At 41.8% G+C, this 13,052-nt stretch overlaps 1 protein-coding gene across 1 annotated transcript in view; it reads right to left on the bottom strand.

The window, feature by feature from the left end:
• The window catches only part of LOC129102165 (drebrin-like protein A), a 12,826-nt gene extending 1,762 nt beyond the window's left edge, over positions 1 to 11,064 (bottom strand). Inside the window, exons 1-12 of the mRNA XM_054612176.1 lie at positions 10,828 to 11,064; positions 10,055 to 10,110; positions 9,548 to 9,660; positions 9,212 to 9,286; positions 9,003 to 9,143; positions 8,518 to 8,595; positions 8,291 to 8,442; positions 8,164 to 8,218; positions 7,450 to 7,515; positions 6,648 to 6,786; positions 6,401 to 6,571; positions 112 to 180 (exon numbers count right to left, since the gene is read on the bottom strand). Of these exons, the coding sequence (XP_054468151.1) occupies positions 112 to 180; positions 6,401 to 6,571; positions 6,648 to 6,786; positions 7,450 to 7,515; positions 8,164 to 8,218; positions 8,291 to 8,442; positions 8,518 to 8,595; positions 9,003 to 9,143; positions 9,212 to 9,286; positions 9,548 to 9,660; positions 10,055 to 10,110; positions 10,828 to 10,910 (1,198 nt within the window). The 5' untranslated portion in view covers positions 10,911 to 11,064. The remainder of the gene's footprint in view (positions 1 to 111; positions 181 to 6,400; positions 6,572 to 6,647; positions 6,787 to 7,449; positions 7,516 to 8,163; positions 8,219 to 8,290; positions 8,443 to 8,517; positions 8,596 to 9,002; positions 9,144 to 9,211; positions 9,287 to 9,547; positions 9,661 to 10,054; positions 10,111 to 10,827) is intronic.
• Positions 11,065 to 13,052: the final 1,988 nt, after the last annotated feature.

A 13,052-nucleotide genomic window follows, 5' to 3' on the forward strand; every position in this document is an offset into this window, starting at 1 on the left:
GTTTTGTGTGTAAAATCCTAGTTTTTAAAGAAAATAGTACTAGTCACTAGTACTGCCTGCAATTAATGTATACATGTACAGATTCTTATTGATTGACAGAAGGCTTCTTACTAGGAGGAGCTTCATCTCCATCGTCTTCAAACTCATCAGACCACTCCTCCTCTTCTGTGTAAGTAGTGTCTGTGTGGATCAATGACAGGTGATTTTTTATCTTTGATATGTAGATTCACTGTGCGCAATAAAACATGACTGACTTCATGAACAGAAAACTAAAAGTTAACAGCATTCATTTTGAAACATGTCTTCTGTCTGTATGGAAATGTAGAATAATTGAATAACAGTGTAAATCCGTTCAGCTGCTACTAACATTCACCATTATCTTACAAACATTGATTTTAAATTTGTCAGAAAATCCTGAGACGGAAGGTCCTTAGACTGAAGGTCCTTAGACTGAAGGTCCTTAAACTGAAGGTCCTGAAACTGAAGGTCCTTAGACTGAAGGTCCTGAAACTAAAGTTCCTTAAACTGAAGTTCCTTAGACCACGTCCTGAGACCGGAGGTCCTGAGACTGAAGGTCCTTACACCACGTCCTGTGACTGAAGGTCCTTAAACTGAAGGTCCTTAGACTGAAGGTCCTTAAACTGAAGGTCCTTAAACTGAAGGTCCTTAAACTGAAGGTCCTTAAACTGAAGGTCCTTAGACTGAAGGTCCTTAGACTGAAGGTCCTTAGACTGAAGGTCCTTAAACTGAAGGTCCTGAAACTGAAGGTCCTTAGACTGAAGGTCCTTAAACTGAAGGTCCTGAGACAGAAGGTCCTTAAACTGAAGGTCCTTAGACTGAAGGTCCTTAAACTGAAGGTCCTGAGACAGAAGGTCCTGAAACTGAAGGTCCTTAGACTGAAGGTCCTTAGACTGAAGGTCCTGAGACTGAAGGTCCTGGGACTGAAAGTCCTTAAACTGAAGGTCCTTAAACTGAAGGTCCTTAGACTGAAGGTCCTTAGACTGAAGGTCCTGAGACTGAAGGTCCTGAGACTGAAGGTCCTTAAACTGAAGGTCCTTAAACTGAAGGTCCTGAGACTGAAGGTCCTGGGACTGAAAGTCCTGAAACTGAGGGTCCTTAAACTGAAGGTCCTGAAACTGAAGGTCCTTAAACTGAAGGTCCTGAGACTGAAGGTCCTGAGAAAAAGGTCCTTAGACTGAAGGTCCTGAAACTGAAGGTCCTTAAACTGAAGGTCCTGAGACTGAAGGTCCTGGGACTGAAAGTCCTTAAACTGAAGGTCCTTAAACTGAAGGTCCTTAGACTGAAGGTCCTTAGACTGAAGGTCCTTAAACTGAAGGTCCTGAGACTGAAGGTCCTTAGACCACGTCCTGAGACCGGAGGTCCTGAGACTGAAGGTCCTTAAACTGAAGTTCCTTAGACCATGTCCTGAGACCGGAGGTCCTTAGACTGAAGGTCCTGAAACTGAAGGTCCTTAAACTAAAGGTCCTTAAACTGAAAGTCCTTAAACTGAAGGTCCTGAGATTGAAGGTCCTGAGACTGAAGGTCCTGAGACTGAAGGTCCTTAAACTAAAGGTCCTGAAACTGAAGGTCCTTAAACTGAAGGTCCTTAAACTGAAGGTCCTGAAACTAAAGGTCCTTAAACTGAAGGTCCTTAAACTGAAGGTCCTTAAACTGAAGGTCCTGAGACTGAAGGTCCTGAGACTGAAGGTCCTTAAACTAAAGGTCCTGAAACTGAAGGTCATGAGACTGAAGGTCCTGAAACTGAGGGTCCTTAAACTGAAGGTCCTAAAACTGAAGGTCCTTAAACTGAAGGTCCTAAAACTGAAGGTCCTTAAACTGAAGGTCCTGAGACTGAAGGTCCTTAAACTGAAGTTCCTTAAACTGAAGGTCCTGAGACTGAAGGTCCTTAAACTGAAGTTCCTTAGACCACGACCTGAGACCGGAGGTCCTTAGACTGAAGGTCCTGAAACTGAGGGTCCTTAAACTGAAGGTCCTAAAACTGAAGGTCCTTAAACTGAAGGTCCTGAGACTGAAGGTCCTTAAACTGAAGTTCCTTAAACTGAAGGTCCTGAGACTGAAGGTCCTTAAACTGAAGTTCCTTAGACCACGTCCTGAGACCGGAGGTCCTTAGACTGAAGGTCCTGAAACTGAAGGTCCTTAAACTAAAGGTCCTTAAACTGAAGGTCCTTAAACCGAAGGTCCTGAAACTAAAGTTCCTTAAACTGAAGTTCCTTAGACCACGTCCTGAGACCGGAGGTCCTGAGACTGAAGGTCCTTAGACCACGTCCTGTGACTGAAGGTCCTTAAACTGAAGGTCCTTAGACTGAAGGTCCTTAAACTGAAGGTCCTGAAACTGAAGGTCCTGAAACTGAAAGCCCTTAAACTGAAGGTCCTTAGACCACGTCCTGAGACCGAAGGTCCTGAAACTAAAGTTCCTTAAACTGAAGTTCCTTAGACCACGTCCTGAGACCAGAGGTCCTTAGACTGAAGGTCCTGAAACTGAAGGTCCTTAAACTAAAGGTCCTTAAACTGAAGGTCCTTAAACTGAAGGTCCTGAAACTGAAGGTCCTGAGACTGAAGGTCCTGAAACTGAAGTTCTGAAACTGAAGGTCCTGAAACTGAAGGTCCTGAAACTGAGGGTCCTGAAACTAAAGGTCCTTAAACTGAAGTTCTGAAACTGAAGGTCCTGAAACTGAAGGTCCTGAAACTGAGGGTCCTGAAACTGAAGGTCCTTAAACTAAAGGTCCTGAAACTGAAGGTCCTTAAACTAAAGGTCCTGAAACTGAAGGTCATGAGACTGAAGGTCCTGAAACTGAGGGTCCTTAAACTGAAGGTCCTAAAACTGAAGGTCCTTAAACTGAAGGTCCTGAAACTGAAGGTCCTTAGACTGAAGGTCCTTAGACTGAAGGTCCTTAAACTGAAGGTCCTTAGACTGAAGGTCCTGAAACTGAAGGTCCTTAAATTAAAGGTCCTGAAACTTAAGGTCCTTAAACTGAGGGTCCTGAAACTGAAGGTCCTGAAATTGAAGGTCCTTAGACTGAAGGTCCTTAAACTGAAGGTCCTTAGACTGAAGGTCCTGAAACTGAAGGTCCTTAAATTAAAGGTCCTGAAACTTAAGGTCCTTAAACTGAAGGTCCCGAGACTGAAGGTCCTGAGACTGAAGGTCCCGAGACTGAAGGTCCTGAGACTGAAGGTCCGTACACTGAAGGTCCTTAAACTAAAGGTCCTGAAACTGAAGGTCCTTAAACTGAAGGTCCTGAAACTGAAGGTCCTTAGACTGAAGGTCCTTAGACTGAAGGTCCTTAAACTGAAGGTCCTTAGACTGAAGGTCCTGAAACTGAAGGTCCTTAAATTAAAGGTCCTGAAACTTAAGGTCCTTAAACTGAGGGTCCTGAAACTGAAGGTCCTGAAATTGAAGGTCCTTAGACTGAAGGTCCTTAAACTGAAGGTCCTTAGACTGAAGGTCCTGAAACTGAAGGTCCTTAAATTAAAGGTCCTGAAACTTAAGGTCCTTAAACTGAAGGTCCCGAGACTGAAGGTCCTGAGACTGAAGGTCCTGAAACTGAGGGTCCTTAAACTGAAGGTCCTGAAACTGAAGGTCCTTAAACTGAAGTTCCTTAGACCACGTCCTGAGACCGGAGGTGCTGAGACTGAAGGTCCTTAGACCAAGTCCTGTGACTGAAGGTCCTTAAACTAAAGGTCCTTAAACTAAAGGTCCTTAAACTGAAGGTCCTTAAACTGAAGGTCCTGAAACTAAAGGTCCTTAAACTGAAGGTCCTGAAACTGAAGGTCCTTAGACTGAAGGTCCTTAGACTGAAGGTCCTTAAACTGAAGGTCCTTAGACTGAAGGTCCTGAAACTGAAGGTCCTTAAATTAAAGGTCCTGAAACTTAAGGTCCTTAAACTGAGGGTCCTGAAACTGAAGGTCCTGAAACTGAAGGTCCTTAGACTGAAGGTCCTTAAACTGAAGGTCCTTAGACTGAAGGTCCTGAAACTGAAGGTCCTTAAATTAAAGGTCCTGAAACTTAAGGTCCTTAAACTGAAGGTCCCGAGACTGAAGGTCCTGAGACTGAAGGTCCGTACACTGAAGGTCCTTAAACTAAAGGTCCTGAAACTGAAGGTCATGAGACTGAAGGTCCTGAAACTGAGGGTCCTTAAACTGAAGGTCCTGAAACTGAAGGTCCTTAAACTGAAGGTCCTGAGACTGAAGGTCCTTAAACTGAAGTTCCTTAGACCACGTCCTGAGACCGGAGGTGCTGAGACTGAAGGTCCTTAGACCAAGTCCTGTGACTGAAGGTCCTTAAACTAAAGGTCCTTAAACTAAAGGTCCTTAAACTGAAGGTCCTTAAACTGAAGGTCCTGAAACTAAAGGTCCTTAAACTGAAGGTCCTTAAACTGAAGGTCCTGAAACTAAAGGTCCTTAAACTGAAGGTCTTTAAACTGAAGGTCCTGAGACTAAAGGTCCTGAGACTAAAGGTCCTTAAACTGAAGGTCCTTAAACTAAAGGTCCTGAAACTGAAGGTCATGAGACTGAAGGTCCTGAAACTGAGGGTCCTTAAACTGAAGGTCCTGAAACTGAAGGTCCTTAAACTGAAGGTCCTGAGACTGAAGGTCCTTAAACTGAAGGTCCTTAGACTGAAGGTCCTTAAACTGAAGGTCCTGAAACTGAAGGTCCTGAAACTGAAAGCCCTTAAACTGAAGGTCCTTAGACCACGTCCTGAGACCGAAGGTCCTGAAACTAAAGTTCCTTAAACTGAAGTTCCTTAGACCACGTCCTGAGACCGGAGGTCCTTAGACTGAAGGTCCTGAAACTGAAGGTCCTTAAACTAAAGGTCCTTAAACTGAAGGTCCTGAAACTGAAGGTCTGAAACTGATCCTGAAACTGAAGGTCCTTAAACTGAAGGTCCTGAAACTGAAGGTCCTGAAACTGAAGGTCCTTAAACTGAAGGTCCTGAAACTGAAGGTCCTTAGACTGAAGGTCCTGAAACTGAAGGTCCTTAAATTAAAGGTCCTTAGACTGAAGACTGAAGAAGTCCTTAAATTAAAGGTCCTGAAACTTAAGGTCCTTAAACTGAAGGTCCTGAAACTGAAGGTCCTTAAACTGAAGGTCCTTAAACTGAAGGTCCTGAGACTGAAGGTCCTTAAACTGAAGGTCCTTAAACTGAAGGTCCTTAGACTGAAGGTCCTGAAACTGAAGGTCCTTAAACTGAAGGTCCTAAAACTGAAGGTCCTTAAACTGAAGGTCCTGAAACTGAAGGTCCTTAGACTGAAGGTCCTTAGACTGAAGGTCCTTAAACTGAAGGTCCTTAGACTGAAGGTCCTGAAACTGAAGGTCCTTAAATTAAAGGTCCTGAAACTTAAGGTCCTTAAACTGAGGGTCCTGAAACTGAAGGTCCTGAAACTGAAGGTCCTTAGACTGAAGGTCCTTAAACTGAAGGTCCTTAGACTGAAGGTCCTGAAACTGAAGGTCCTGAAACTGAAGGTCCTTAAATTAAAGGTCCTGAAACTGAAACTGAAGGTCCCGAGACTGAAGGTCCTGAGACTGAAGGTCCTTAAACTGAAGGTCCTTAAACTGAAGGTCCTGAAACTGAAGGTCATGAGACTGAAGGTCCTGAAACTGAGGGTCCTTAAACTGAAGGTCCTGAAACTGAAGGTCCTTAAACTGAAGGTCCTGAGACTGAAGGTCCTTAAACTGAAGTTCCTTAGACCACGTCCTGAGACCGGAGGTGCTGAGACTGAAGGTCCTTAGACCAAGGTCCTGTGACTGAAGGTCCTTAAACTGGTCCTTAAACTAAAGGTCCTTAAACTGAAGGTCCTTAAACTGAAGGTCCTGAAACTAAAGGTCCTTAAACTGAAGGTCCTTAAACTGAAGGTCCTGAGACTAAAGGTCCTGAGACTAAAGGTCCTTAAACTGAAGGTCCTTAAACTAAAGGTCCTGAAACTGAAGGTCATGAGACTGTCCTGAAACTGAAAAACTGAAGGTCCTGAAACTGAAGGTCCTTAAACTGAAGGTCCTGAGACTGAAGGTCCTTAAACTGAAGGTCCTTAGACCACGTCCTGAACCGGAGGTCCTGAAGAAGGTCCTGAAACTAAAGGTTCTGAGACTAAAGGTCCTTAAACTGAAGGTCCTGAAACTAAAGGTCCTTAAACTGAAGGTCCTTAAACTGAAGGTCCTTAAACTGAAGGTCCTTAAACTGAAGGTCCTTAAACTGAAGGTCCTTAAACTGAAGGTCCTTAAACTGAAGGTCCTTAGACCGGAGGTCCTGAGACTAAAGGTGGAGGTTCTTCAGCAGGAAGTGATGCGTCATCGTTTTAGCGTCAGTACTTGTTATAAAACAACACAATATGACATCACATCATATCATTATTTAATAAGAAGCAGAAGTTGCTGTGTGTCTCACCTTCAGCTGGAACAGGTGAGCCAGTTGTCTCTGGTGGTGCAGCAGGTGAGTGAGACAGCACAGGTGAGGGAGGTGAAACAGGTGAGACAGGTGAGACAGGAGACAGGGGGACCACAGCTGGAGCAATCGGAGACTGAGGTTGCAGCAAAGTTTCTCTCTGAAAGGACTTCCCTGAGACACAGAGTGAGAACATGAGTATGATGAATGACTTCCTTTGTGATTGAGGTTATGATCTGTGGAGGTTCACCTGGTTTGGATGCACCTGATCTGGATGCACCTGGTCTTGTTCCACCTGGTCCGGATGCCGGAGACTCAAAGCTCTGCTCCCTCTGCTTGAACACGTCTCTGGGGTTAAATGACCTCTGAGAAATCAGGGATTTGGCCTCCTGTGAAACACAGCCAGAGTTTAAAGGGCTACTACAACTATGTAGTAAAGCATTTAGTATTCAAGAAATAGTATTTTATATTAGTATTTAGCATGTTTTATAAGTCAAGTTAAAAAAAATGCAGGATCCTACATTTCCCATAATGCAACTCAAAAGCTTCTTTAATTAGACACTCTCTTACCGGTAAACACAAACTTTACATGTTCAGTTTGTGAGAAAGAAATCTGGTTCTTTGATGATATAAATTGAATTTACAAGCCAGAGGCAGAAAAAGGAAGGACACTACAACTCCCAGGATGCACTTTGGTAAGAAACCTCCAATCGCAGCTTCAAATCCCATTAAGTGAGCTACTAACAGAGAACTATAGCAAAATAAAAGATTATACGATCTGTAGTTTAAATAAATTCACTGTCTCATCTTGGCAGTTTGTGTTCTGTATCAACCGTAGCTGAGGCTCATGGGTATTGTAGTATTTGGAGAATTCCACCAAACTGACGGGAAAAAAATGATTTCTCAGAACTAAAAGTTGAAATATCACAAACCTCCGTGATCATTTCATTCATAAACATGGACTCTTCTGAATCACAGTGTCAACATGATGATATCTGATTTTAATAGCACAAAATATGAGATTTTTAACATATAAATGTAAACTTTCATACATTAGCTTTCTGCACCGACGCAGCGATGTTGAGGCCCGACTTCCTGTTTCCATTTTCCTGCAGGTTCTAAAACAGACACACAGATCATGTTATCTGAACGTAGTATATATATATGTATATATATATATATATATATATATATATATATATATGAACTCAAGCATCAAACACATCTATGAACGTCACTGAACTCTGACAGGGGACCAGCAGACATTAAAAGAGACAAAAATAAAATACATATACAGTATACATATATATATATATATATATATATATATATATATATATATATATATATATATATATATATATATGTATATATAATAATATATATATATATATATATATATATATATATATATATATAAGTCGCTTTGGATAAAAAAAAAAAGACTGTAATGTATATATATATATATATATGTATATATACATATATATATGTATATATATGTGTATATATATATATATATATACACATATATATATATGTATATATATATATATATATATATACATATATATACATATATATATGTATATATATACTATATATATATATATATATGTATACTGTATATGTATTTTATTTTTGTCTCTTTTAATGTCTGCTGGTCCCCTGTCAGAGTTCAGTGACGTTCATAGATGTGTTTGATGCTTTTGTTCCTGATGGACCTGATGGAGGTTCAGACTGTGTCAATGTGTTGGAGAGCTCACATGTCTCTGCCGCTCCGTCTCTCTGTCCTCTTCTTCTTTCTGCTTCTGATGAATCCTGGACAAACACAGAAAGCAGCAATCAGTCCACAACTCTTTGTCCACAACGTGGTTCTGGAGTCGGACTCACTTCTCCTGTTCGATCTGCTGAGCTCTCTCCTTGAATCTCTTCTCCCTCTCCTTGGTCTGCTTCTCCTCCATCTCCCTCCTCTCCATCTCCATCGTCTGTCTCTCCTGCTGCAGTCGTTTGTTCTCCTCCTGTTGACGAACTGCTTCGTCCCGCTAAGAAGATGCTGGTGTTAAATCAGATCACATCAAACTACACTTCATAAACTCGGGATGAAGGTGAAGAGAAACCTGAGTTTGAACCCAGAAGTCGTCTTTCTTGGTTTGTTGAATTTCCTCCACGGCGTTCACCTTCCGATACACAGAACCCTGTGACAGCAGAGAAGTTCTCAGTTAAATGATTTCTGTGGACGACTAATAATTCATGCTCAATGAATTCATAAGGAAAAGTAGCTTGGACTTCCCACAATGCAGTTCAACAGCTTCTCTTCTCTAGACCCCCTCTGCTTTTTTTTTAACTCCACACCTCCACTTTGAAACACAGACGTTTTAATCTCAAACTGAGATCACCCTGATGACATCACTGTGAGGTCATCAGAGCTAAAGATGATGTCACAGAAAAGAACACACACCGGCATCTATTTCTGGGCCTTAAACACATGAATCCTGTTTTAGATATTCATGTTTCTCTCTCCAAACATATCAGTGAATTTATTTCATATTCCATATTTGTTGTTTCTGCAGATGAACATGTGGAAGCGTCGTCTGTTTCTCACCACGGCTCCTCTCGGAGCATCTCTGTATTCTGTCGGTTTGTGGAAATGAAAGTTGGCTCCGGACGCTTTGGACACTTTCTCCAGGATGGTCTCTGGTTCCACGTCGTCGTCTCCGCGGGCGTTTATGGTCACATGGGCTCCCTGAGGTCACATGTTCATCAGTGACTCGTTAAAGTCACACAGCAGCATTTTACAGAAGACACACTCACCTTCAGGAAGTTGGCCATCGAGCTCACGTGGTTGGCACATGTTCCTTTTCTGGAGTCCTTCACACCTTCACCTGTCTGTACACAGACACACACACACACACACACACACACACACACACACACACACACACACACACACACACACACACACACACAACACAGTAATACAGAAATATACAGATACAGACACTCTTGGCTCAGTTGCAGTGGTTAATGTGTGTGTGTGTGTGTGTGTGTGTGTGTGTGTGTGTGTGTGTGTGTGTGTGTGTGTGTGTGTGTGTGTGTGTGTGTGTGTGTGTGTGTGTGTGTCTGTGTTTTTGTGTGTGTGTGTCTCACCCAGTTTATGAGGACATATTTGGGCAGACCAGAGTTTGGGTCCTGGACTCGACAGAAAGCGTACATCACCTTCCCACTGTTCAGCTCCTCCACCATCTCCTCTAATCCCCCATCTGCACACACACAAACACACACCACACACACACTCACGCCATGAAGGATTTAATGGTTTTATTCAGGTCCAGGATCAGGACCAGGACCAGGACAGTCAGGGTTCAAATAGTCAGCTGTTAGCTCAGTTTACTTTGGTAGAAAGTAACTAAGTACATTTACTCCATGAATCATCTCAGGACCCTCAGATTGATCATATGACCCTGTGGAGGGCCCCGACCCCTATGTTGGACTGTATATCAATAACTTTGAAGTAGCGGCTGCATCGATGCTTCAGTATTGTAATGTATAATAATACATTAGACGTTTTACTGTATAACATGTACTATAACTGCATGCAGCTGAAAATACATGAGTACTTTTATTGCTGTACATTATAGAGTACATTGACCTTACCTCCCTTCTCTGCCAGACGAATATCATTAGTGTTTCCTTCATAAGTGAACAAAGCCCTGAAAACACAGCAGGTTAACATGTCAGCAGGTTAACATGTCAGCAGGTTAACATGTCAGCAGGTTAACATGTCAGCAGGTTACCTTGTCAGCAGGTGAACATATCAGCAGGTGAACATATCAGCAGGTTAACATGTCAGCAGGTTACCTTGTCAGCAGGTTACCTTGTCAGCAGGTGAACATATCAGCAGGTTACCTTGTCAGCAGGTTAACATGTCAGCAGGTTAACTTGTCAGCAGGTTAACATGTCAGCAGGTTAACTTGTCAGCAGGTTAACATGTCAGCAGGTTAACATGTTAGCAGGTGAACATGTCAGCAGGTTACCTTGTCAGCAGGTGAACATATCAGCAGGTTACCTTGTCAGCAGGTTAACATGTCAGCAGGTTAACTTGTCAGCAGGTTAACATGTCAGCAGGTTAACTTGTCAGCAGGTTAACTTGTCAGCAGGTGAACATATCAGCAGGTTACCTTGTCAGCAGGTTAACATGTCAGCAGGTTAACTTGTCAGCAGGTTAACATGTCAGCAGGTTAACTTGTCAGCAGGTTAACTTGTCAGCAGGTTAACATGTCAGCAGTTTACCTTGTCAGCAGGTTACCTTGTCAGCAGGTTAACATGTCAGCAGGTTAAGATGTCAGCAGGTTACCTTGTCAGCAGGTTAACTTGTCAGCAGGTTAACATGTACAACAATCACTCCATCATAATAAGAGACTCCTCACCAGTTGGTGTCCATCTTTCCGTCCACCACTTCTTTATAAGCTTCCATGAGTGAAAGACCGTTCTTACTCAGATTCACGGCCATCGTCTTCAGGTTCCTAACACAAACTTTACTCTTTATTCTCTACAGCGGAACCTCTGACCGTCAGATATTGTGATTTTCTACAGCAGATCCTCCTCCACTCTGAAAGCAGTCCAACCAGTCCAACCTGATGAGCCTCATTCCTTCACAAGCTGCTCCCTCTGACGAACATTCATTTATTCATCAACACCCGAAAACACACATTCACTCAGTTTAATCTCTTCCACACTGTGTTTGTTTGTGTGTGTGTGTGTGTGTGTGTTTGAGTGTTTGTGTGTGCGTGTGTTTGTGTGTCTTAGTGTGTGTGTGTGTGTGTGTTCTACAGTGTCTGTCTTAGTGTGTGTTGTGTGTGTGTGTGTTCTACAGTGTCTGTCTTAGTGTGTGTTGTGTGTGTTCTACAGTGTCTGTCTTAGTGTGTGTGTGTGTGTGTGTGTGTGTGTGTGTGTGTGTGTGTTCTACAGTGTCTGTCTTAAGTGTGTGTGTGTGTGTGTGTGTGTGTGTGTGTGTGTGTGTGTGTGTGTGTGTGTGTGTGTGTGTGTGTGTGTGTGTCTGTGTGTTCTACAGTGTCTATCTTAGTGTGTGTTGTGTGTTTTCATGAGCGCTCATATCTCCTCTGCTGACTGAACATGATGGATGTTTAAGTCTGAACTCTAGAAACAGAAAACAGCTGAGAATTTTTTCAGGTTTCAGGTCCGTCACACCGTCTCATATGTTTATATATGTATATTAATAATGTTCTCATTAAGGAGCAGTGTGTAAACATGTGAGTATAAATATGTTTATATATGTATATTAATAATGTTCTCATTAAGGAGCAGTGTGTAAACATGTGAGTATACATATGTTTATATATGTATATTAATAATGTTCTCATTAAGGAGCAGTGTGTAGACATGTGAGTATAAATATGTTTATATATGTATATTAATAATGTTCTCATTAAGGAGCAGTGTGTAAACATGTGAGTATAAATATGTTTATATATGTATATTAATAATGTTCTCATTAAGGAGCAGTGTGTAGACATGTGAGTATAAATATGTCTCTTGTTCAATAATAACTCATATTCTAGTTTCATAAATACTGGTATTCCAGTTTAAAATAACATGAACTTGATTTATTGTATTAATAATTATATAATGTTATATAATAATAATCAATCCTTTATTAGTCCCACAATGGGGAAATTATTTCTCTGCATTTAACCCATCCCGGAGGAGCAATGGGCTGCAATGAAGCGCCCGGGAGCAACTTGGGGTTAGGTGTCTTGCTCAAGGACACCTCGGCATGTTGCCGGTAGAGGGGTTTGAACCACCAACCTTGTGGTTACGGGACAGGCGCTCTACCTCATGTGCCACAGTGTGGAGTTTGTTTGGTTTCATGATGTATTTCCTCATACAGCTTCTCGTTCAGATTCTTCTGTCCTCTCATGATCATATTCTCATGTTTTCTGTCCTCTCATGATCATATTCTCATGTTTTCTGTCCTCTCATGATCATATCCTCATGTTTTCTGTCCTCTCATGATCATATCATCATGTTTTGTCCTCTCATGATCATATCCTCATGTTTTCTGTCCTCTCATGATCATATCCTCATGTTTTCTGTCCTCTCATGATCATATCCTCATGTTTTCTGTCCTCTCATGATCATATCCTCATGTTTTCTGTCCTCTCATGATCATATCATGTTTTCTGTCCTCTCATGATCATATCCTCATGTTTTCTGTCCTCTCATGATCATATCCTCATGTTTTCTGTCCTCTCATGATCATATTCTCATGTTTTCTGTCCTCTCATGATCATATCCTCATGTTTTCTGTCCTCTCATGATCATATCCTCATGTTTTCTGTCCTCTCATGATCATATCCTCATGTTTTCTGTCCTCTCATGATCATATCCTCATGTTTTCTTTCCTCTCATGATCATATCCTCATGTTTTCTTTCCTCTCATGATCATATCCTCATGTTTTCTTTCCTCTCATGATCATATCATCATGTTTTGTCCTCTCATGATCATATCCTCATGTTTTCTGTCCTCTCATGATCATATTCTCATGTTTTCTGTCCTCTCATGATCTCATGATCATATCATCATGTTTTCTGTCCTCTCATGATCATATCCTCATGTTTTCTGTCCTCTCAT

This window comes from Anoplopoma fimbria, chromosome 14 (genome assembly GCF_027596085.1).
Source record: "Anoplopoma fimbria isolate UVic2021 breed Golden Eagle Sablefish chromosome 14, Afim_UVic_2022, whole genome shotgun sequence".
NCBI lineage: Eukaryota > Metazoa > Chordata > Actinopteri > Perciformes > Anoplopomatidae > Anoplopoma > Anoplopoma fimbria.